This window comes from Canis lupus, chromosome 14 (genome assembly GCF_048164855.1).
Source record: "Canis lupus baileyi chromosome 14, mCanLup2.hap1, whole genome shotgun sequence".
Lineage (NCBI taxonomy): Eukaryota > Metazoa > Chordata > Mammalia > Carnivora > Canidae > Canis > Canis lupus.
Window position 1 is genome coordinate 23363763 of NC_132851.1, and position 25988 is coordinate 23389750.

Sequence of the window (25988 nt, forward strand, 5' to 3'; positions counted from 1 at the left end):
GAAGAATGTGATGGTCTATTCTACAAGAGGTTATTGAAAGTTGTGTGGTCTCTCAGAGTCACCCTTGGCAACAATATAACAAGTTTTAAGCTCTGCATTGGTAAATTTTTGTGAGAGTTTTGCTTTTTTCGGTAGACTTTGAGCTTTTCAAATATCATGGCCACATAAGTTTGAAAAAACTCATTTTGCTGTTGTAGAAAAACACGGGGACCAAGCATGAAAAGACTAAAAATCTAATCGCAGCTCTCCTATTAACTCAATTCCTTGTCTGCAAAACGGGGATAAAAGACGTACCTACCTGTAGTAGGTTGAACAGTGGCTCCCCCAAAATATATACCCATGATCTAATTCCCAGAACATGTGAATGTTACCTGCTTTAGAAAAACAGTCTTTGCAGGTGTAATTAAGTTAAGAATCTTAGAATGAGGAGATCATCCCGGATTACCCAGGCAGGCCCTAAATCCAATGACAGGTGTTCTTATAAGAGAAAAGCAAGAGAGATTTGAGACAAAGGTGGGAAAGAGAAGGCAAGGTGAAGATGGAGGCAGAGAATGGGGGGATGGAAGGGAATGATGTGGTCCCAAGTCAAGGAAGCCACCAGAAGCTGGAAAAGGCAAGAAATGGAATCTTCCCTAGAGGCTCTGGAAGGAGCCGCTCTGCCAACACCTTGATTTCTGACTCTGACCTCCAGAACTATGAGAGAATAACTTTCTTTCTTCTTTCCTTTCTTTTCTTTTTCTTCTTTCTTACCAAGTTGTGATCATTCATTACTGCAGCCTTAGGAAACCAATATACTACCTCACAAAGCCCCCAAAATGAAAATAATAGTGCTACCAACATTGTAGATTTTCTATGAGGATTAAATGAGGTAATCGTCAAACACTTAGAAGAATGCTTGATACCTCCTAGGCCTGAAGGAAGTGCTAAGTTAAGTGAATTTTTACAAAAAGGAACTCTGATGTCAATGCAACTGGTTGTTGACGTTCACTAGTCCATGCCTGGTGGACTGGACACCATGATACTGGCGCCTTTTGTTAGATTACAGTTGAAAAACCAATCACAATGGTGATAAGGACAAGAAGAATGGACTCTATAGGGGTTCTTTTAAACTCTGTAAAAGGAACCCCCTTCAACTCTCAATGCATTTGGGTCCCTCTACTAGTTGTCTCCACAATCCCTGAGTCCCTAAAGGCAATGTAGAAAAGAATGCAGGGGCCACAGGAGAAAACCACTTTTATTGCCTCCATGGGGAGCCTAAAACCCCGCGGGGGGGTGGGGGGGGGGCAGCAGCGCAGAATTCTCAAGCACGTGGCTCTGCGCCACCCGCAGGAAACTACGATTCCCAGAAGGCTTTGGGCCCCGGGGGGTAGGGGATGGACCGCCCCCAAGGGGCGGAGCCTAAGAGAGGTCGTTGGCCGGTTCCATTATCCCGAGCTGCAGGGGTCGCCTGGGCGGAGTTGGGAAGCAAAACTTCCTCCCTATTGGCTGCGAATAGAAAGGTCGGCGTCCCCCGCGCGGTTGGTCGGGTCGCCGGGATCCCGGACGCCCGGGCCGGAGCCGGGAGCTCAAATTTCCCGGGTCGGGAGATTAAATTTCCCGGGCGGGGAGCGCGGGGCCTGCCGGGAAGGCGCCTGGGTCGGTTGTGCCTCGCGCGGCGGCGGCGGCGGCGGCGGCGGGGCTTCGCGATGCAGAGCACGGACCTAGGCAACAGGGAGAGCGGCAAGCTGTGGCACCGCAAGCCGTCCCCGGCCGCTCGGGACGGGTAAAGGCGGCGGCTGAGGGGGGCCTGGGGGCCGGCGAGGGCCTGGGGAAGGGGTGCGGGGGCCCGGGTGGGGCTTCGGGCTCTGCCCCGCCCCTGCCCCCGATGACCTCTTGCAAGGCAGGTGGTCCGAGTCGGTGCTCGGCTGGCCCAGGTCGTGGGGGCGGGGGCGCGAGACCGTGGTGCCCGGGCTGAGCCCGCCTGGGTCGCCGTGGCAGCCCCGAAGCGTTCCTGGCGCGCAGCAGATGCTCAGTAAACGTTAGGGGTTGCAGCTGGAAAGGAACTGGAGGAACGTGCAGGGGAAGGGCAGCGGTGCACGCCCACCGCTCCCGAATGCTGCAGCTTAACCTCCTTAAATCCTCGGACACTTGCATTCAGACGGGCGTGCACCCACCCGTCAACTGTTGAGCACTGACTCTGTGCCAAGCTTCTAAGCTCGGGGGGCGGGGGGCAGCTGTGAAACACCACAAACTTCCGGGTTTTTGGAGTTTACAGGGTTGTGTGTATGACGGTGACGACAGGGGGGTTCGGCCACGGTCAAGGTGGCCTAGTAAGGACTGTGCTGCTGCTGCTGCTGCTGCTGCTGCTAATTGTGTTTGTTTTTTAGATAGACTTTTTTTTTTTTTTTTTTTTCTTAAAGAACTGTTTTAGGTTCACAGGCAAATTCAGAGGAAGGGACAGAGATTTCCCATATACCCGCTGCACTCACACATGCATAGCCTCCCCATTATCAAAATCTCCCATCAGAAAGGTATATTTATTGCAATTAAGGAGTCTGCATTGACATATTATCATTATCACTGGAAGTCCACAGTTTATACTAGGATTCCCTTTTGGTGGTGTATGTTTTATGGGTTTGGGCAATTGTATAATGACCTGTATCCACCATTGCAGTATCCTAGAAAGTATTTTTACTGCCCTGGAAGTCCTCTGTACGTTTCCTGTTCCCACCTCTCCTCCCCAGGTTCTTTTCATTCTGGTTTTCATTCTGGTCAGGTACCTGACCTCTATTTGAGTCTTAGCCACTCAAGACTTTAATGGAAGCCTTTGTCCCAAGTGGTGACATCTTGGTTCCAATTGCTGCACACAGATTGATCCTATTGATTTTAATTTCCTAGGATTTCATGGCCTTTGCTGCATCACTTGGATTCATGTTTCTTCTCCTAGTATCTTTTCTCTTGATCCTTTGATTGCTGCTCAACAAATCAACAGACTTCAACTGCCAGCTATGCTTGCTGGAAGCCTGGTTCCGGACGTTGTACTGACAGCTTGTTTGATTTCTGCTTGCTGACAGCCCCCTAGCCTTGTTGCTGTCCCACCAATTCCATTGAAAAAAATTTTTTTGTTTAGAGTAGGGATTCTTCAGTAGACATTTTCATTTCCAAACTTGGAGTTTATGTAAACACTACCTCTACGTCTGATGTTTTCTAAATATTCTGAAAGTTACTACCCAGATGCCTGGGTGGCTCAGCAGTTGAGCCTCTGCCTTCAGCGCAGGGCATGATCCTAGAGTCCCAGGATCAAGTCCCGCATCGGGCTTCCTGCAAGGAGCCTGCTTCTCCCTCTGCCTATGTCTCTGCCTCTCACTCTGTCTCTCATGAATAAATAAATAAAATCTTTTAAAAAAAGAAAAAGGTTATTGCTAACCCACAGTAATTCTATTTCTTGCTATCATAAAATATCTGGATATACATGCAAGATTCAAAAAAGTAAAGACACAAGTTTTACACAAATGTTAATTTGCTTCCACTAAAACATAGCTTTATTTTTGTTCATCAGAATCCACTGTGATGGTGTTGAGAGAGACCAGGGGCACAGACTGAGTCAGTTGGATGGTAGTTGAAGAAAATATCCATTAACTAGTTCTATGAAGGGCAAGTTAATCACTAAGACTATAGGTGAAAATAATCATGCCTGCCAGACTAGTGTTGCCTTAGGGCATATAAAGTCTTTAAAAAATGTCTCAATGTTTCATGGATCTTGGTGTTTGGTAAATTTTTGATTTTTAAATTATGTTTAAGAATTGAGGAACCATCAGGCAACTCATGAGCAGTTGAAAAGGCAGTTGTTCTAAAATAAATGCTAGTATGTGTGTGTTATATGAATCAAAAGGGCAGAATGTTGCTATTAATTGTGATTATATATCCAGATGGTAGGGTTATAATCAGTTTTATTTACTAGTGTTTTTCCATATTTTCCTTATTTTGAACAATGATCATGTAATGTTATAATCCGAATACATAATAAATGTTATAGAAACAAGAGCAGAGGGAAAAGTCGTTGGCTCTGTCTGATTTTAATTGCTGGGGAACATTTTGATGTTATTACTCTTTTCAATATATATATTCTCCCCCTCTCCCCTTTGGGGATGTCAGAGGAAAACCAGAGCTGGACAGTAGTTAAAGTGGTAAAAACAGATTTTCTTCCTCTATTGCAATAGAGGAAAGGAGACCTCGGTACAGAACTGGGCTCGGGTCTGAATAGAGCCTGGGCAACTGGGAATATCAAGCCAAAAGGCAGGGTGGGAGTCAGTGGATAGAAAGTTACTAGGATAAAGGAACTTTGGGTAAACCAGCCTAAAGAGATTCTTGCTGAAGACAGGCCAGCTTGATTAGATGTCAGCTGGGAGATGGTTGAGAATGAGAAACTGCTCAGTTATCAAGGATGATCAGGTCCTGAAGGTCCGGGGTTCTAATTAAACAGACGGACTGAGCAGGGTTCTTGCTAAAACTAGGTTTTACAAGGAAGTGCACAGATGGAGAAGTGCCTCAGAAGGTACAGGAGCCAGACTAAAGTTTGGTCAAGCAAAGAATCTTTGTCAGGGACCTGATAAAAATAAGTATTGTAAGAAATTTGCTATTTCCCCCAATGAACAACCTTATGTTTAAACTGAAGAAAATAGGACGCCTGGGTGGCTCAGCATTTGAGCGTCTGCCTTCAGCTCAGGGCATGATCCTGGAGACCCGGGATCGAGTCCCACATTGGGCTCCCTGCAGGGAGCCTGCTTATGTCTCTGTCTCTCTCTCTCTCCATGTCTCTCATGAATAAATAAAATCTTTAAAAAGGGGAGAGAAATTATTCTGCTCTTTGTTACCTGAATAGGCACACATAAATTATTTTAAGAAATTAGTTATTCTCTGCTGCGAGTTTTATAACAGGCTTCTTTTAACAGATACATGGTGCAAGATCTTCTCAAAAAATAGTAACTTTAGACAACTGTAGAAAATAAAACTCGTGTACGCTTAATTCACTTTGGAACACTTTATACTACAAAATCTCATTAAGATACCTTAAAATTAAAATACTGAATTGACATTATTCTTGCATGTGGTGGCTTATGATTTACATGAAACTACTTTTCACTAATTACATCATTGTTTTTAGCATGTCTTTATGGCTTCATGTAACAGTTTGACTAACTCAATAAAAAATACATTCTCTTATATCTTGTTATTGTCTGTCACTTTCTGTTCATATGTGCACTTATTTTTTTCATATTTGTCTTCCCCACTAAACTGAAAGCTCGAAGAGGGCAAGGGCCTGTGTCCATCGGTTACTGTTAGGCCCCAGCATGTTCAGTGTGTGACACATAGTGAATTTTCAAGTATTTGTTGAACATATGAACAGTAGCCACTTTGATAATGAATAACCTGATCTGCTTTTGGAAATCACTGTACAATTGCTTCTAGGAGAATAGCAGAAAAGAGGGGAACAGGTAGGCAGGAAACTTCAAAATAAGTGATGTATGCTATATCTTTCGTAAGTTATGCTTGGCTTAGAATTACATATATTGTTTGTTTGTTTGTTTTTGACAGAATTATAGTGAACATCATTCACAGCACTTCTGATTACCTTCCGAAAGTCTTGCGATTTTTGAATGTGGCTTTTGATAGTTCGGGTGATTGCTTAATTGCTGGAGACCATCAAGGAAATATCTATGTTTTTGACTTGTATGGAAACAGGTGAGCAGATCCGTTTGATACATATCTTATTTAGCAAGTCAGTCACTGCCAATTTTAGTACCTCCTGTTAATTATTCATTCAGCAGGATTCATTTAAATTCTTACTCTATTTCAGGTACCCTGTAAAACACGGTCATAAATGCTGATGGAAGAAAGTGGAAGAGCATAGAAAAATATAGTTAGTTTTTTTTTTTTTTTTTTTTAGAGGATTCAAGTTCCAGTTTGAATGGTATCTCTAGTAGCTTGTTTTTCCCTAAATTTAAAAATTTATTATTGCTATCTTATCACTGTCTGGTACGTTATCAGGCAATTTTGAAAGAGCATAATTTCCTTCGTACATTATTGTCACGGTTTTCACATCTAGCAGTTTTGTTTTCTTTAAGATTTTATTTATTCATGAGAGACAGAGAGAGAGGCAGAGACGTAAGCAGAGCGAGAAGCAGGCTCCCTGCTTAACCACTGAGCCACCCAGGTGCACACACATCTAGCAGTTTTATTTTTTTATTTTTTATTAAAAGATACTCATCATTACTCACTATCGGGGAAGTACAAATAAAAACCACAATGAGATACCACCCCACTCCCATCAGAATGGCTAAAATCAAGAATACAAGAAACAACAGATGTTGACAAACATGAGAAAGCAGAACCCTCTCTCACTGCCGGTGGGAATGCAAACTGGTGTGACCCACCTGGAAAACAGTATGGGGTTCCTCTAAAAGCCAAAAATAGAAGTATCTTATGATTTAGCAATCATTCTTCTGGGTATTTATCCAAATACAAACATACTAATTTGAATGGATACATGCACCCCCCTGTTTACAACAGCTTTATTTTTAATACCCAAACTATGGAAACAGCCCATGTGTCCATCAACTGATGACTAGATAAAGAGGTGGTATATACATACAATAGAATATCATTCAGCCATAAAATTAATGAAATACTTCCATTTGCAATGACGTGGAGATGGAGTTAGAGAATATTACGCTAATCAAAAGCAGCCAGTCGGAGAAAGACAAATACCATGATTTCACTCATATATGGAATTTAAGAAACAAAATAAATGAACAAAGGAGAAAAAAACAGAGAGGCAAACCAAGAAACAGACTCTAAACTATAGAGAACAAACTATTGGTTACAAAGGGAAGAGAGTAAATAGGTGAAGGGGATTAAGGAGTGCACTTGATGTGATGAGCACAGGCTGATGTACAGAAATGTTAAGTTACTATATTGTACACCTGAAATTAATATAGCACTGTATATTCACTAACTAGGATTAGAATTAAAACTTAAAAAAAGAATTTTGTATACTAAAAATCGTGTGGTAAGAAATAAGAAAAATGGGTTTCAGTTAGAGCATGAGTTAAGTGGTTTTGTCTTTCTGGTTTTAACTGTTGAGTTCTATAATTGAGCAAGAGGGCTCACTGACGTCATCCCTCTATATCTTTGCCTATATGATACCCATTACTCCTTTTTTTAAAAAATTTCTTTTTATTGGAGTTCAATTTGCCAACATATAGCATAACACCCAGTGCTCATCCCATCAAGTGCCTCCCTCAGTGCTGTCACTCAGTCACCCCAGTCCCCTGCCCACCTCCCTTTCCACCACCCCTTGTACATCTAGCAGTTTTAAAGACTTGATCTTCAGCTTCTGCCTCTGCTTCCTCTGCTGAACAACTGAGTGCAGAAGCAGTTAGGTGGGATTGATGAAGGGAAGCATCCCTGCAGCGGGGGGCGGGTAGGTGGGAGGGAGAGCCTGTCCGCCTGGCAGAGTCAGGTGTCTCTGCGAGGGATGGGCAATCATGGGAAAGACAGGAAGCTTTGATCGAGTGAGTAAATATGTTGAGGATAATGGGGACCCGGCTTCTCCGATCAGGAAGGGGGGTTACAAATATAGGAACGTAGAAAACTAGAATGAATCCTGTGGTACCAGATTGGAATTGGATATACCTGTGTGCACTGCTGGTTTTGAATATCTGGACATAGAATTGAATAGATGTATGAGTGAGTGAATGAATTACATATTCATATGTTTCCTAGCGTAGTCCATTCATAGGACCTGGGAGCAACAACGCCCCAGTAGCAATGAATATACCGTTTTTTTTTCTAAATACCACGATCTGCTAAAAGTAATCAGGGATCCTGGCAGAAACGGCCAGTTTTAGGATAGAGACAGGCAAAGTACAAGGTGAGCCTTTAACATTTTGTAGCCAGAAAGAAGGAATTGTTTAAAGAAAGAGCGTCGAGATGCCTGGGTGGCTCAGTGGTTGAGCATCTTGCCTTAGGCTGAGGGCATGATCCTGGAATCCGGATCGTGTCCCACATCAGGTTCCCTGCGGGGAGCCTGCTTCTCCCTCTGTCTCTGCCCCTCTCTCTCTCTGTGTCTCTCATGAATAAATAAATAAATCTTAAAAAAAAATAAAGGGTCAAAGGGCACATGGGTGGCTCAGTCGATTAAATGCTGCCTTTGGCTAAGGTTGAGATCCTGGGGTCCTGGGATCAAGTCCGAATCGGCTTCCAGCTCAGCCGGAATCTGCTTCTCTCTCTCTCTCAAATAAATAAATAGAATCTTAAAAAAACACAGAGTGTCAAAAGGACATAATGGTGGCTTAAAAGAGCCCCTGTATTAGAGACATTGTAGCAAAATAAATAATGATAATAATGGGTACTAACCCACTGAGTAAAATAGAAATCTATGAATTCATGCTGTAATAAGTTAGTGAAAAGGGATACTCACATAGTCACAGAGCAGCTCCCCACAAAATAATTATAGAGGGGGAAAGATTAATTTTGTGGTGAAGTATAGCAAACACTACCTTATCAAATGATGACACAAGTAGTGGGACAGATCGAAGTTTGTGTGCATACATAGGATGGCCCATAATCTTGAGGGTTGAGGTCATGAAAGTTGTAGAAAAACCAGAAGAATTATTACAGCTTGAGGGAGACTAGAGACCTGAAAAGTAAAGACATGAATCTGGATTGATGTTTTTGCTGTCAAGGACATTACTAGGGACACATGGCAAAACTGAATGGGGGTCTGAGGACTCGGTTGTGGTAATATATAAATGTAATTTTCTGATTTTGATAGTTGTATTGCAATTATATGGGAGAATTTTCTTGTTTGTAGGAATCATGATCTCAGTAACTTATTCTCAAATTGTTCAGGAAAAGAAGAGGTCGTAGTAGATAATGAATTTCTCTGTAATTTATTAGATATCTGTTAATCATTGTCTCTCTTCTTTGCCAAAAAAGTAACGGTCACAATTCTCCCACCCTTTACCCTTGCCTAACGCATGCTACCAGTTCTCAATCTTAAGTCCATACAACTGTCTCTTCTCTGTTCCCGCTGCTAGAGAAAACAAAAATTACTTAGAGACTCCGTTACTAGATAATGGACCTGAGCGTTACTGATTCCTTCCCTTCGTTTGCTAATCAATTGTTATTATTTTGTCAATAGTTCTTATTTCTCTCACTCTCCTCCATTCATTCAATTCCAGACCTTTGCCTGCTTCCTCATCTCCTTGTGTACGATCCTACTCTTGCGATCCTACTCTTGCTCGACTGGCTGGCCTCCTCACTCATGAGAAAACAAACACTTTCAAACTGCCCTTCCTCTTCCCCAACACAGCCTCAGATACACAGCCATCCATATGGTTGGTTTATTCATAAAGTAAGTGATCCTAGTTTCTTCCAGTACTGATCTCCATCTTCTGAGGCCATCCCTGGGACTTTGCACCATGAGTGTTCTTCTCTTTTAATTTGTCCACTGTCCCTTTTCTCTCTCTCTCTAAATATTCACATCTGAGCAGAAGAGTAAGTGGCAGAGCTGAGCCTTGAAATCAGGCATGCCTGATTTGAACACCCATTGTGCTGGGGTCCCTTGGAAATTTTACTTGCCTAATCGAATGTCTCTTTCACTTCTCATTCCATTAAATACTCGTCTTCACATCCTCTGTAGAATTTTTTTTCTGTTGCTTCAAGGTACAGCTCTTTCCTGATTTTTTTACTTCCCTGATCAATTTTTCCCCTTGTTTCACTGACTCTCCTGCTAGTGCTTGTCCCTTCATTGTACTGCTTGAGCATCTCTCCTGGGCCTGCTCCATTCTATGCTCCAGGCATTCTCATTGATAATCTCATCAATACCAAGCCTGAGGCTTCAGCTGCCATGCAAACACTGTTAATCCAGATTTACTTCTACTACCTACTGGCTAGATTAGGCTGTCCTGTGCAGGAGCCACTGGCTGCATCAAGCTCTGGAGACTGAAAGTTGGCTAGTCCAAATTGAGATGTGTCAGGGGCACCTGGATGGTTCAGTTAGTTAAGCATCTGTCTTTGGCTCAGGTCATGAACCTGGGGTCCTGGGATTGAGCCCCACGTTGGGCTCCCTGCTCAGCAGGCAGTCTGCTTCTCCCTTTGCTCCTCCCCCTGCTCATGCTCTCTTGCTCACTCTCTCAAATAAATAAATCTTCTTAAAAAAAATGGTTAAAATTATAAATATTAAAAAAAAAACAAATTGAGATGTGTTAGTGTAAAATACACAGTGGATATGGAAGACTTAGTATGAAAAAAAGAATGTAAAATATCTCCTTAATTTTATTGATTAAATGTTGAAATCATAATATATACATATTAGGAAAAATATGTTATTAAGATTAATTTTACCTTTTTCTTTTTTTCAAAGTAAAAAGGCTCCTACAATATTTTAAATTACACCTGCAGCCTGTGTTATATTTCTTGGACAGTACAGCTCTAAACATTTTGCAAAGGCCTTGAACTCAACATATTTAAAACCAGACTTATTTTCTATCCTCAAACTCATCCCTCTTTTGCCCACTCTTGAAAACCTGATTTTTTTTAGTAAATTAATGTAACTGTGTGCCAGGTACTCTGCTAAGCACTTAGCATATATTATTTCATTTAGTCACTGTATTAGTTCACTTAATCATCACAACGACCTTATGAGATCGCTTTTCTTTCTTTTTTTTTTTTTTTTAAAGATTTATATATTTATTCATGAGAGTCAGAGACATAGGCAGAGGGAGAAGCAGGCTCCTTGCAGGGAGCCTGATGTGGGACTCAATCCCAGGCCTGGGATCACACCCTGAGCTGATAGCAGACGCTCAACCACTGAGCCACCCAGGTGTCCCGAGATCTTTTTTTTTTACCTTCATCATTCTTGATTCCTCCCTCCTCACCTCATAGTTGATGCATCACCATGCCGTACACCCACTTGACTCCTGACTCTTGTCCTGTTTGTCCTTTCCTTTTTATACCCATAACTCTGGTTAGATGCTCTCTAGCAGCTTGCTTCAGATCTCTTCTTGTCCCTCTATCCATTTGCCATTGCTGCCAGAATCATCTTCCTAAAAGCCGTGGCTGGTCGTAATTCTGCTAGGCTTAAAACCTGCTAAGTAAGTGCCAAGTTCCTGTACATGGCAGACGGAACTCTTCAGAATCTATTTTTGGCCTACCGAAACAAGAGTTCATTTTTCTGGGTTTCGTTTTCTTCATCTCTAAGGACTCCTCCAACGTAAAATTTATGATTGTTGGAAGAATTTCTAATACTAATGTGGTAATCTCTTAATAGGTTTAATCTTGTTCAGCGAACAGCACAAGCATGCACAGCTCTGGCCTTTAATCTCCGTAGGAAGTCTGAATTCCTTGTGGCATTAGCTGATTATTCTATTAAATGTTTCGACACAGGTAAGAAGTCTTTCTATTTATCATTTGAATAAGAGTAAAATTTAGACTGAAGTACTGCAAGGAGTTTGTCAGTCTGTACAGTCTGGGGCAGAGGTCCCCACAAAATGACCTCATTTGAGACATCAGCTGTAAGTTTGGGGGGTCCTGGGACCATCTTCCCATCAGGTCTGCTGTCTACAAATTCAAGGTTCCCCACAACTACCCTCAGGTTTGGTAATTCAGAATGACTCACAGAACTTAGGAAAGCACTCTGCTTACAATTGTGGTTTTAATGCAACAGGAGGATATAAATTGGAATCAGGTAAAGGAAGGACACATAGGGTAGAATGTGGGAGGCTCCCAGAAGAGAAACTGATAATTCCCCTTAGGGCATATTACCCTCCCAGCATCAGCAAGTGGCCATCCACACTGAGTATTGCCAAACCAAAAATTCACTAAGCTTTGATGTCCAGGACTTTTATGGAGGCTCCATGATGTAAACATGACTGATTTGAATTCAGACTGGTGGGTAATAATCCCAATTTCCAGCCCTCCCCTCTCTTTGGAGTGTTTGGGCAGATATCACATGGCCCAGAGCCCCAGCCTTCTGTTCACTCACATGGCTGGTCTTTCTTGTGTGACCAGACCCGGCTCTGAGATTCTCTCCTTAGATAAGCCATCTGTTGTTGTCCAAGGGACCAGCCATGAATAACAGAGACACCTCTTAACTGGGGAAATTTTTAGGGTTTAGAGAATGCTCCTCAGGAACCTGAACAAAAGCCAGACCTCTCTCTGAAGCCTCAGTTCCTTCTTGTACTTAGGTACAAGAATAATAACTTTCAAATATAGCCTATGTATTTTACACCATGTCATCTACTTTTAGAGAATTTAGAGTTCTGTAAACTGAATCTCTTAGTAAGAAAAAAGGTATCTCAACTGTATTTTTTTTCTTATTATTGAAGTAATTGATAGAATATTTAGAAAGATAATAATAACTGAGGGCAGCCCAGGTGGCTCAGCAGTTTAGTGCTGCCTTCAGCCCAGCACCTGATCCTGGAGACCCGGGATCGAGTCCCATGTCAGGCTCCCTGCATGGAGCCTGCTTCTTTCTCCCTCTGCCTGTATCTCTGCCTCTCTCTCTATCTCATGAATAAATAAATAAAAATCTTAAATAATAATAATAATAACTGGGGCGCCTGGGTGGCTTAGGTGTTTAAGCATCGAACTCTTGGTTTTGGCTCAGGTCCTAATCTCCGGATCCTGGGTTTGAGCCCCAGCTCCGGGCTCAATGCTGAGTTTGCTCATTTCTCCCCTTCTGCCCCTCCCCCATGTGAGCATGTTTTCTAATAAATAAAATCTATTTTAGAAAAAGGAAGATAATAACCGTAGTAATATTAGTGATAGCTAACACTTATATATTGTTTACTCTTTGCCCAGTACTGTTCTTTTTTTTTTTTTTTTTTAAGATTTTATTTATTTATTCATGAGAGACACACAGAGAGAGAGAGGCAAAGACACAGGCAGAGGGAGAAGCAGGCTCCATGCGGAGAGCCCAACGCAGAACTCGATCCTGGGTCTCCAGGATCACACCCTGGGCTGAAGGTGGTGCTAAACCCCTGAGCCACCTGGGCTGCTTGCCAAGTACTGTTCTATGACTTTATACATACTAATTTTCATTGTCCTGAAACGCACGGAGATGGATACTGTTATCTCCATTTCACAGATGAGGAGACTGAGGCATAGAAGTAACTTGACCAAGGTCCCACAGCTTGTAAGTGGTGGAGCCAGGAATCCTATCCTGGAAGCCTAGCTCCAGAGTCCCTGCTCTTAATCATCACTACACTCTCACTGTGCGTGTAAGGAGGCTAACTCAATGTCCTTCAGTAATGCTCAGACACAGTCCATGTTTCTATAGTAGGGACCTATCTTTCCAGTCTGTTTTCTCTGCATATACCTTTTTTACATTCTTTTTTCATTATTAAGCTTTTATTTATTTATTTGATAGAGCATCAGCACATTTGCACTCATGAACAGAAGGAGGGGCAGAGGGAGAGAGAATCTCAAGCAGACTCCCCACTGAGTGGAGCCTAGGTTCCATCTTATGACGCTGAGATCACTACCTGACCTCAAACTGAGAGTCCCACACTTAATGGACTAAGCTACCCAGGCACCCCACCTCTCTTACATTCTAACAAACATATGCTCATCCTATCTGCATTGTTTTGTGGGATCGTGTTCTTAACCTCATTAAACATTCAGACAGTATTTTAAAACCAGCATGTAATATTCCACTCTGTAGATGTTGGCATGACCATAATCATTAAACTTGTTACCTATCAATGGACTTTACCCTGTCTCCAATCTCTGTTCCAAACACTGCTATCACAAAAATTGTTAAAAAAAAAAAAAAAAAAAAAAAAAAGTGAAATGTTGATACTCCTCTGTGATTGCTTCACTTGGGTTCTATCCATGCTCTTCTCCTCTCTCCTTAGGTCTGTCTTTTCACAGTCTCTTCTGTCTGTTGAACCCCCCCTACCCTCACCAGTGAAGCCCCTTCCTTGGGATGTGGTCTTCACTACCTCCCTCTTGGCTGCTAAATCCCGCTGCTTCACCACCTCTAGCAGTGGACTCTGCCACTTGCTTCTCCCCACCCCCCCCATACCTCCAAGGTCATTCAGAACCTCTGATTGTTGAAACCCTCCTACTTTTCATTCCACCTCTCAGTAGCATTTAGCACCTTGCGTTACATCAGGACCTTAGTTTTCATTCTCTTCTCTCTCTGGCTTCTCCTCCTACCTTTCCGACTGCTTCCTAGTAGGTTCTCTCCTGTTGTTTTTTTTTATTTTATTTTATTTTATTTATTTATTTATTTATTTATTTATTTATTTTTTTTTTTTTTTTTTTTTTTTTTATTTATGAGAGACAGGCAGAGACACAGGCAGAGGGAGAAGCAGGTTCCATGCAGGGAGCCCGATGTGGGACTTGATCCCGGGACTCCAGGATCACGCCCTGGGCCAAAGGCAGGCGCCAAACTGCTGAGCCACCCAGGGATCCCCTCTCCTGGGTTATTTTAGTGGTCCCTGGTACCTGGACTTTTGGATTTTTTTCCCCAATTAAAGAGAAAGCAGAAGAACAACCCACATGGGTTGTCAACTTTTAAGTTTGCTAATTGACATTAGAAAAAACAATAAAACTTCATTTCATGAAACAAGATTTTTTTTTTAACATAAAAGAACTTACTAGAAGGATATAATACTAGATTGAAAGGTAGTACTTTAAACTTAGCTTTATGAGAGGTGCCTGGGTGGCTCAAGTGGTTAAGTATCTGCCTTTAGCTCAGGTCATGATCCCGGGGTCCTGGGATCTATCTAGCCCCACATCCGGCTCCCTGCTCAGCGGGGAGTCTGCTGCTCCCTCTCTCCCTCTGCCTGCTGCTCCCCCCCAACTTGTATGTGCTATCGCTCTTTCTCTGTCTCCCAAATAAATAAAATCTTGAAAAAAATAAATTTAGCTTTATGAAAAACTCGTTTCATTATCCTTATTTTTCTCATTTCACTGAAGACCAATGAAAAATTGATCATTAACTAATGCCAGACTTTAGACTGGTGTTTGGAAACTACAACTCTTCCCCCAGGGCTTTCTCTGTTTGCTCTGCTTTCAATTTCTACCTATGTTGTGTCTTTTAATGCTTCCCAGATTTACATCGTGCTTTCTGACTATTCTCAGTTTCATCTTTCTGGAGGAAAAAGTTCTAATCATGAAAGTAAAACATGCCTACCATAGAAAACTTGGAAACACAGGAAAATGTAAAGAGAATACACAAATCACTTCTAATTCTATGACCCAGTGATAATTGTCGTGAGGTTTTTGGTATTTTTCCCACCAGGCTGTTTTCTATGCTTCTCTCTCGCATGGATATACACAAACCTCAGGATCAGTTTTAAAAATCAAATTCATTACAAAAAAAAAAAAAAAAATCCATGATCTCTGCTTCCCATACTGCTAGATCTGTTTCTCTTCATGTATTTCTCAAGTCAGTTAGTAGTATTGCCATCTAGTTACATAACTAAGCTAGAACCACTGAAGACCTAACTCGTCTTTTAGTTCAACACATCTATTTGACCACACAGTCCTTTGAATTTCTCCATTACGGTTCTTGAGTTTATTCTTTTCTCCATCATCACCTTTTTAGTTTAGACCTTCCTGTTTCCTCCCTAGATTATTACAGCAGAAAGTGAATTTGTTATCTCTTCCTTCTTTGCAATGTATCTACCACGTATCTTCAAAGTGCTCTCCCTAAAATACACACCAGCTATGATATTCTTCTATGAGATAAAACTATGACTCACAAGAGAAAGCCCAAACTCCCTATTGTCACACTTGAAGCATTTCTTAAACCCTTTTTCATTTGTCCCCATCTCCTCACGTGTTCACGATATTCATGTTACTAACATGTTCCATTTGTGCATTTTATCAACCGGCCAACTAGGCTTTTACTTTTGTAGATGTTAATGAAGGTGCCTCATAGAAATACCTAGACATCAACTGAAATTGTTCTTTGGTGATAGTGTTTGATCTGTGTAACTTTTACTTTTCACCACAGTTACCAAGGAGCTAGTTAGTTGGATGAGAGGACATGAATCATCAGTATTTTCGATCTCTGTGCACGCATCAGGGAGATACGCCATCACTACTTCTTCTGATACGGCACAGCTATGGGACTTGGATACCTTTCAGAGAAAAAGAAAGCTGAATATTCTACAGTCTGTGGGTATACAAAAGGTCAGTGGAGGTGGGGTGCATCTTGGTCTTTTGTGCTTCTCAAGACTAGTTTCTTGGTCAGCAGGGTTTATAGATGATGGAAGACTAATGAATGATTCACATTGTCCCACCTAGCTGTGTTCTCGTAACTCAGCAACAAGCAAAGCAGAGTGGCCCACAGGATTAAAGATGTTACCTATGGCTACAATTTATAACTTACTGAGTTTTTGTTTTGAAAAATTTTAAACGTAGAGTAGATTTGTAAGAAATTCACAGTGAACACATGTGCACCATTAGATTCTATCATTAATGTATTCCTATGCTATTTTTACTTATGGTACTGTGCTATATTAAGGATCTGTCCATCTTTCTGTCCTCTATTCTTTTTTTTCCCATTTTTTTTTTAAGGTTTTATTTATTTATAAATGAGAGAGAGAGAGAGAGAGGCAGAGACACAGGCAGAGGGAGCCTGATGTGGGACTCGTTCCCAGGTCTCTAGGACCACACCCTGGGCCAAAGGCGGCGCTAAACCGCTGGACCACCGGGGCTGCCCTTTTTTTCCCCATTTTAAAGTGAATTACAGACATCAGTATACTTGCCCATAAATACTTAAGCCTGGATTTAATTGGTTAGGGTTCAGTATTTGCTAATGTGAAATTTATATATAATGAAATACACAAATCTTAAGTATTTATTTGTTCAGTTTTGTACAGTTTGCACATATACTTCTGTAACCTGTGTTGGACCTATTACTACCATCATCCCAAGGAAAGCACTGTCCTGATGTTTTCCTACTGTACATTAAGTTTTGTCTGTTGTAAAATTTCAAATAAATAGAGCTAGTCAGTAATGGTATATGTAAAGCTTTTTTCCTTTAACATAATGGTCTTGAGCTTCATCCATGTGGTTGTACATTTCAGTACTTCATTCCTTGTTATTATTGATGAGTATTCGATTGTATACATATATCACTTTTTAAAAAATACCCACCTCTTTTGCTTTTAAGGCTTAATTTTTTTTCCATTTGATTAGCCTAATACTATTGTCAGGATTGTCTGAGTCTCCCATGTGATTCATTCTATTGCTTCAGGTTATATTATACATGCAGTATTGCTTTTAATTTCTTGGTCATTAACATGAACAGCTAGCAGTGCATGTCAACCAGAAATTTATTTTATAGTCTCTGTGGAAATCTCAGTTCCTTAGATTGCCTTTAATAATTAAAAATAGATAAAAGTTGTAGCCAGCTTACTCATCAGGGGTTTAGGCCAAATATCTTAGTAGGTCTTTTCTTCTTTAATTGCTTTAGTACTAAATTGAATTCTAAATTCCAAAGCAGAGCACATTGGGAATTGAACCCACAATGGAAACAGAGTTATGAAACAGTGACACAAAAACCATCTGTTCTTTTTACCATGAAATTAAAATTACTAGATGCTGGATAGTTGCCAATCTAGCCTTGCTTGGTCATTTAGACATTTTAGTTTAAAATGTAAGACTCCAGTTGTTAGTGATACGAGAATAAAATTTAGAAAACATATGTATAGTATGCAGTATGGATATAGGTATATTGTTCTAAAATAAGAGAACATGGTAGTCTGTACGTTACCTGCAAACTTTTTCTCAAAGGACCAGGTAGTAAATATTCTTGTTTTGCAGACCCAGAGTAAAATTGAGGATATTGTGCATGTACTTATATAACCATCTGCAATGAAATTATTTTATTTTGTTTTTAGATTTTTATTTATTTATTAATGAGAGACACACAGAGAGAGAGGCAGAGACATAGGCAGAGGGAGAAACAGGCTCCATGCAGGGAGCCCGACATGGGACTCGATCCTGAGTCTCCAGGATCACAACCTGAGCCCAAGGCAGACACTTAACCGCTGAACCACCCAGGCGTCCCTACAGTGAAATAATTTTAAAATGTAAAAACCATTCTTAGCCCCTGGGCTATACAGGAACTGAAGGCTGGTCAGATTGTTGCTACTCCTGGCTTATTCTTTGAAAACAGGAGGTAATTGTGAACTAATCTTAAAGTAAAACTTTTATTCTTAATTTTTACTCAATCTATGTTTTCATTCCATTTTCTGATTCTGTATTTGATTTTTTTAAATTTTTTATTTTATTTATTTTTTTTATTTATGATAGTCTCACAGAGAGAGAGAGAGGCAGAGACACAGGCAGAGGGAGAAGCAGGCTCCATGCACTGGGAGCCTGATGTGGGATTCGATCCCGGGTCTCCAGGATAGTGCCCTGGGCCAAAGGCAGGCGCCAAACTGCTGCGCCACCCAGGGATCCCTGTATTTGATTTTTTTTAAAAGATTTTATTTATTCATGAGAGACAGAGAGAGAGGCAGAGACACAGGCAGAGGGAGAAGCAGACTCCATGCAGGGAGCCCAACATGGGACTCAGTTCCGGGTCCCAGGATCAGGCCCTGGGCTGAAGGCAGCACTAAACTGCTGAGCCACCTGGGCTGCCCATGATTCTGTATTTTATATAGAACTTCTGTGACTTTTGTATGTATGATACATGGTGACAAATGATGTTGAGTCTCATTTTATGAGGGCTCTTTTTAATCTAAAATAGTCTTCTATGAGGTACGTGAGTAGCTCAGTCAGTTAAGTGTCTGACTGTTGATTTTGGCTCAGGTCGTGATCTCAGGGTGGTGAGATTGGGCTCTGCCTTCAGTGGGGAGTCTGCTGAAGATTCTCCATCTCCTTCTCCCTCTGCTCCCCTGCCCCCACCACTGCATGCACACTCTCTCTCAAATAAATAAATCTTTAAAAATAAAATAATCTTCTACCGTTTTTCCCATGACATTATTATTTATTCTTTTATTTATTTTGAGAGCAACCAAGCCAGTTGTCCTGGAAAATGCCCCAAATTCTGAATTTGTCTTATTGTTCATTGCTATGTCATTTAACTTATTCTCTGATTTGTATTTCTTATAAGCCAGAAGTTAAATCTAAAGTCTTAAGTAGGGATTCCTGGGTGGCTCAGCAGTTTGGCGCCTGCCTTTGACCCAGGGCACGATCCTGGAATCCCAGGATCGAGTCCTGCGTTGGGCTCCCGGCATGGAGCCTGCTTCTTCTCCCTCTGCCTGTGTCTCTGCCTCTCTCTCTCTATGTCTATCATGAATAAATAAATAAATAAATCTTTTAAAAAAAAAAAGTCTTAAATAAATTCATGTTCAACATTTTCGACAGGCTATTTACCTTATACGTAAGATGCAGATAGTAGTGGCCCATATCTTAGTGTTGGCTTCAGGACCAAATGTGGTAGCTTCTACAAAGCAATCTAGACCTAACATCTGCTTTGGTGTATCAAGTGCTTATTTCTAAGTCAGCTGCAGCTGCTTCTGCTGTTGTCCTTTGTTCTTACCTGTTTTCTGGTTCTACTACAGGAGTGGCTCAGTGCAGTTAGGTATCTTTTTAAAGAGCTGTAAGGGGCGGCCTGGGTGGCTCAGTGGTTTAGCACTGCCTTCGGCTCAGGGCCTGATCGTAGAGACCCGGGATCGAGTCCTGCGTCGGGCTCCCTGCATGGAGCCTGCTTCCCTCTGCCTGTGTCTCTGCCTCTCTCTCTCTCTGTCTCTCATGAATAAATAATAATAAAATCTTAAAAAAAAAAGAGCTGTAAGATAACTTGTATTTCTTTTGAACTACGTGAAATAGATGAATGGTACCTCATTAGCAATTCAGAAGCCCAAAAGTTTCAAGCAGTTCACTTGGTGGCAAAATCTGATCTTGCTGAATTCACTTGGCAGCAAAACCTGAACTGAATTGACACAAGGCTGAAATGTTCATGTGTTTGAGTATGGGATATTGCTCCGGGTCACCCAGGGGTTCTGCATTCTATCACAGAATATCATATTACCATTCTCAAGTCAGAAATAATTCTGAATTCTGGAACACAATTTAGCACCAAGGGTTTCAAATTAATAACTATGGACCTTTGATTTAAAAATATTTTTCCTTTTTTTTTAAGATTTTATTTATTTTGAGAGAGAGAGAGAGAATGAGTAGGGGGAGGGGCAGAGGGAGAGAGAATCTCCCCACTTAGTGGGGAGTCTGCAGGGGGCTCCATCTCATCACCCTGAGATCATAACCTGAGCCTAAATCAAGAGTCAGACGTTTAACCGACTGAGCCACCCAGGCCCAGATATCAAAATGTTTTTAAAGAACCTGTCACTCCCAACATCTTTCCACTGGTTTTGTGCCTGGCAATAGAAATAATTAATACCAATAGCAATAGATACTAATTATTGAATATTTATTATGCACCTAACACTTTGTTTAGTTATTTTTAAACTTTAATCCTAAAAGTAGATACTACTCTCATTTTACAAAAGGGGATCTGAAGCTGAGAGACATTAGTAACGTCCCATGTCTACATAGCTTATCAAATACTTGTGGTTTTAATCTAAGCTCATATTAGTGTAGAGTCTCTCCATTATACCATACTGCCTCTCGGGTAAGTCAATTACACTGCTTCATATTAGTAAATTTCTATTAGTTTGTTGATGTTCAAAGTAGAATATTTAAATATTTAGTTTGGGGTTTTTGAATAAATCTAGAGTTTCTGATGACTATGGTTCAGTATGTATTGGAAAAATTTTTGTGATGGATATGAAGAAACATTTAACAAAGAATGTATTACTGAACTTAGTCTCTTTAGTGGGCACACACTAAATTTTTGCTGAATTGTGCATTTGACTTGCCCTTTATTGCCATACTGAACTCTCAACTTTGAAAAGAGCCCACATACCTCTCAAAAGTGAATTGGAAAGCTTAAGATTTTTGCATTTTATAAGGAAAAGCAGCAGCCCCACCCTTTCAGCCAACCTTCCAAAAAGCAAATTTTGTTAGTGCTTTTGAAGTTTTTACTAAGCTTATGACTGTCAAGAGATGACACTATCTAAATAATGACATGATTCATTAGGAACAATTTTATAATCATTAAAATCTGGCAATTAAAATCACAAATCTAGTAATGAATAATCATGTAGGCAATAATCTATCACAGCTATTCCCCTAAAATAGCAGTTGGTGTTCATTAACTTTTAAGCTTTTGCTTCTCCCACTAGGAATAAACTTTATTACTTTTCTAGAAAAATATTGCTAATTATAATAAAAATCTTAAGTCACTCTTTCGACCTTGGCTTTCAAACAGCGTTTCAGTGCATTCGTTTTAGATTACATTGTATTTATTGCAAATTCTTTCAGTAAGACCTTTCTATTATAAATCTTCCTGAATCTGTTGGCAAACAATCTATCAGAGATTGTCTTTGACAAAGTGAGCCAAGGACAAAAGTGAGGATTGAATTAGGCAAGGGCAGCAGTCAAATTAGCATTTTTTATTGTATCTTATTAGCATGAACACTGAGTAGATTGTTTTAATTAACCAGTAAGTCCCACAGTGCATTATGTATGTGTGTATGTAAGAGTTGTGGTTTTTAAGCACTATTTATTATTTAAAAAGATACTGTTATATGTATACAAGAAAAATAGTTCATAATAACAGCCTTCAACTATTATTATAAAAACTACAGGTTTCTTGGGGTGCCTGGGTGACCCAGTCGGTTACAGTCGGTTAAGCATCCGATTCTTAATTTTAAGTCATGATTTCGGGTTGTGAGATCGATCACAATCGATTGTGAGGCCCGCGCTGGGCTTGGAGCTTGCTTAAAATTTTCTTTCTCTCTCCATCTGCCCCTCCCTGCACCTCTTAAAAAAAAATTAAAAAATAAATAAATAAAAAACTTAAAAAAATTACAGGTTTCAGGCCTTGAAATTTTTATAGTAATATCATTAACTATTAGAATCATTCTTGGGGCACCTGGATGGCTCAGTGGTTGAGCGTCTGTCTTTGGCTCAGGTTGTGATCTCAGAGTCTTGGGATCAAGTCCCACATCAGGCTCCCTGTGGGGAGCCTGCTTCTCCCTCTGCCTATGTCTCTGCCCCTCGGTGTCTCTCATGAATAAATAAATAAAATATTTTAAAAATAAGAAATGATTTTTTTTTTAACTGTATGTATAGAACAGACTTGGTGACAACACAAAGCAGATGCAGGGTTGCAGAAGTATTTTATTTAGGTGCCTATGGATTCATTATGTCTATAACACTTGGAGAAAGCCGCAGTAGATTTGGTGTTGATCCTGCTTTACCCTCAGACAGTCATTTTTGGTCCACTCCTTCTCACTACTACTCCTTTTGGTCCACTCCTTCTCACTATTACTATGAGGATGGCCTCCAAATTGTAAATACTCAAGAGACACTCCAGTGTTAAAGATGGTGATCACCTCATCTCCAAAGAATGTAGCATTTCAAGAGAAAACAGGGTTTCTCTGACTCTACTAAACGGTGAAGGTGTATGACAAATCCAGGGTCAGAATGAGAGGCTACAAATTGTTCACGGTGTGCTGCCTCCTTAGTCCCTGTTCCTTCTCCAACACAAGAACAAATCATATCTCTTCAAAAAATAATAAAGCTTATAAAGACAAACTGGTGGAAACAATGACAAAATATGTTCAAATATGAAGAGTAACAATAAGCTGTAATGCAGTTAAGATGGCAGCTCTAGATGGGAATCAAAGAATAAAGAGCTAGAGATAGAACTAAAGATTAAACCATGGGAAATGTCACTTGAGGTTTTTTTGAGAGGATGGACAGTCTTAGGGCATAGATTTCTTCCATCTTCTCTCCTTTCTTTTCCTTCCCTTCCTCCCTTAGTGTGCTTTATACAAATGACACAAAATCATATTAGAGGACATTGAAATTCTTAGGAGAAAATGGTGAATTTTAACTAAAACTTTGTGTTATCAAAAGTCAGCATTGTTGCTTCTCCCTCTGCTTATGTCTCTGCCTCTCTCTGTGTCTCTCATGAATGAATAATTTTTTTTTTTTTTAAAGGAGGGGGTCCCTGGGTGGCTCATGGTTGAGCATCTGCCTTTAGTTCAAGTCATGATCCTGGGTTCGTGGGATCAAGTCCCTCATCGGGCTCCCCAGCAGGGAGTCTGCTTCACCTTCTGCCTGTGTCTCTGCTTCCCTCTCTGTGTCTCTCATAAATAAATAAATACAATCTTAAAAAAAGAGAAAAGTCAGCATTGTTTAGTGCTTATACAATAGAAGAACAGACATTAGAATAAAGTGGTATTTCCAACTTTACTATCAAGTCCAGTCTCAATTGTCCATTAAAAAGATAGAGTCACTGATAAAATATCATAGTTTTGTTTTCAACAACAAACTTGTTTTTTGTATTTTTATAAATAATGCCCAACAAACATTTGTATACCTTTACCTTAAAGCACTTTGCTGATTTTTTTCCCCAGAAAGGATTAACTCTTAGAAGCAGCCTGACTAGCTCAGAAAAGATACATACCTCTCTTCTCAAGGTTGTTGAGATACCTTGTATATTATCTGTAACCAGTTTTTATTACCAGCAGCCAGGAGGACAGTGCCGGTTTCCTATACTCTCACCAATATTTAATATTTGTAATCTTTATGAGTAATTAGTATTTCATGTCATGTTTATAGTAGAAGGTAGTTTATAGAGTACATATGTTAGTGTATGTATAGCTTGTGTATATGTTCATTTGTGTTAGAGTATATCTGATACACAAAATATTGTTTTCATTTGAATCTTTTATAAGGTTAAATATTTTAAAATTGTTACTTTGTATTTTATGAATTGCCTAGTCATTTCAGTCCCTGATTTTTTCTAAAGTTTGTTTACCTTTTCCTTTCAGTTTATAATAGTATATGAGTTATCAGTATTATCCTGTCATAGGTCATAAATATTTTTTTCCAGTTTAAGAAAAAGTAATTTTTTAAAAGAAAAATTGACAACTTGTATAATTTTAAATTTAAAGAAGCTGTTGGCTATATGAACAATAACTTTTCCTTTATCTTTAGGTTTTCTTTTTACCATTAAGTAACACCATCCTCAGCTGTTTTAAAGATAATTCCATCTTCGCCTGGGAATGTGATACTCTTTCTTGCAGATATCAATTGCCACCTCCACCTGAAAGCTCTAGTATATTATACAAAGTATTTGCCGTAACCAGGTAATGTGCATTTCACTTTTTGTTTAAATGTATTTATTTTTTAAAGTAATCCCTATACCCAGCGTGGGCTCAAACTCGTGACCCCAAGATCAGGAGTCATACACTCCTCTGAGCCAGCCAGCTGGGCCCCCCAAATGTACATTTTAAAAATGTTTTGTTTTATTTAAATTCAACTAATTAACATATAGTATATTATTAGCTTCAGTGCTAAAGTTCAATGATTCATCGGTTGCATATCATGTGCCCTCCTTTTTGTCTGTCACCCAGTTACCCCATCCCCCCACCCTCCAGCAACCCTCACTTTGCTTCCTATAGTTAAGAGTCTCTTAAGGTTTGTTTCCCTCTCTGATCCAAATGTACATTTTTTAAAACACTGAGAATTTTTAAGAAATCTAGTTTCCAGTAAAATTTTATAAATTTTCATTCCATTTTCATTATCTATTCATTGTCTTTTCTTTCATAGGAGAAAAAAAATTGCTTCAAACTTATATATGTTCTATAGAACTTTTTAATTTATTGTGGCAAATTTCAGATGTACACAAAAATATAAAAATACAGGAAGCCCTAATTACAGCATTTTTATTAACTGTAATAATCATCTGATAGCCACTTTTATTTTATCTGTAACTCAACCTATTACTACCTCCTACTACCTACTGCATTTCCTTAAAGCAAAATCCAAGCGTATCATTTCATACATAAATATTTCAGTGTGTATCCCTAAAGGAAAGAGTCCTTTTTAGAACATAACTTTAGTATTGTTATCACTTCCTTTTCCAAGTTTTTATTTAAAGTCCAGTTAATTAACCCATTATCATACTTTTTAAAAATGAATAATTTCTTAATATTGTCATATACACAGTTTTTGTTCAAATCAGGAACCAAACTAGGTTCACACAGTGTTTTGGATGATATATCCCTTTTTAAATATTTTCCTTGCAATTTATTCATTAAGGAACAGTCATTTGTCCTATAGCGCTCTCTGTATTTCAGGTTTTGCTTTTTGGATCCTTGTGATGGTGTTTAATATGATCCTCTCACCTTGTTTCCTATATACTGGTCACACCTATATTTTCTATAAATTGGAGGCTTGGTCTGGTTTAGGTTTGATTTGGGGTCAAGAAGACATGATAATGATAGGTGGTTTGCATGCTTTAATCAGATGAACATTTCTCTTGTGATATTAGCAGCCATCGCTGATCATGACCTAGAATCAGTATTGCATTCGAGGCTAGCAAAATAGTGCTATGCTAATTTTGTTATTCCTTCTTCCCTTATTAACTAGAAACCTACTATAGAAAGAAACGTCCTCTCATCAACTCTTTGGTTACTTTATAGTTGCAAAGGAAAGGTGGGATAAATGCTTGATGTCCCTGTCTTTAAAAAAATTTTTTTTTTTTAAAGTAGGTCCCCCACCCAGCATGGAGCCCAATGCAGGGCTCAATCTCACTACCCTGAGATCAAGAGTCAGACAGAGTTTAATTGACTGAGCCAACCAGGCACCCTTAAAAATTTTTTTGTAAAAAATAACGAATTGGCTTATTGGCATTTTCCACATGTCGCCAATGAAAGCTTTGCCTTTAATTTTTGTGAATGAATGGATTTAAATGTAGTTGATATGATTTAATCCATTAATATCACTATTTGTGATGCTCTAGTTCTCCCCTCTTTGACTGCTTTGAACCCTTCTGATAACAACCCCAGTGGTCTGTTTTGAAAGCTCTCATTCTTTTTCTTTTTCTTTTTTTTTTT

General features: G+C 39.8%; 1 protein-coding gene and 1 long non-coding RNA gene across 8 annotated transcripts in view; one reads left to right on the forward strand and one right to left on the reverse strand.

Moving 5' to 3' along the window:
• Positions 1-20017, reverse strand: part of LOC140603788 (uncharacterized) — a 39336-nt gene extending 19319 nt beyond the window's left edge. For 2 of the 4 annotated variants that reach the window (XR_012006776.1, XR_012006775.1), the window contains exons 1-3: positions 19857-20017; positions 17780-17875; positions 8541-8680 (exon numbers count right to left, since the gene is read on the reverse strand). This is a non-coding gene — a long non-coding RNA (uncharacterized lncRNA). The remainder of the gene's footprint in view (positions 1-8540; positions 8681-17779; positions 17876-19856) is intronic. The other 2 variants (XR_012006778.1, XR_012006777.1) reach the window with 2 other exon arrangements.
• TBC1D31 (TBC1 domain family member 31) overlaps positions 1549-25988 on the forward strand; it is a 68292-nt gene continuing 43852 nt past the window's right edge. Inside the window, exons 1-5 of one of the 4 annotated variants that reach the window (XM_072774366.1) lie at positions 1549-1762; positions 5575-5721; positions 11315-11430; positions 16013-16191; positions 24085-24236. In XM_072774366.1, the coding sequence (XP_072630467.1) occupies positions 1686-1762; positions 5575-5721; positions 11315-11430; positions 16013-16191; positions 24085-24236 (671 nt within the window). In that variant the 5' untranslated portion in view covers positions 1549-1685. The other 3 variants (XM_072774369.1, XM_072774368.1, XM_072774367.1) reach the window with 3 other exon arrangements.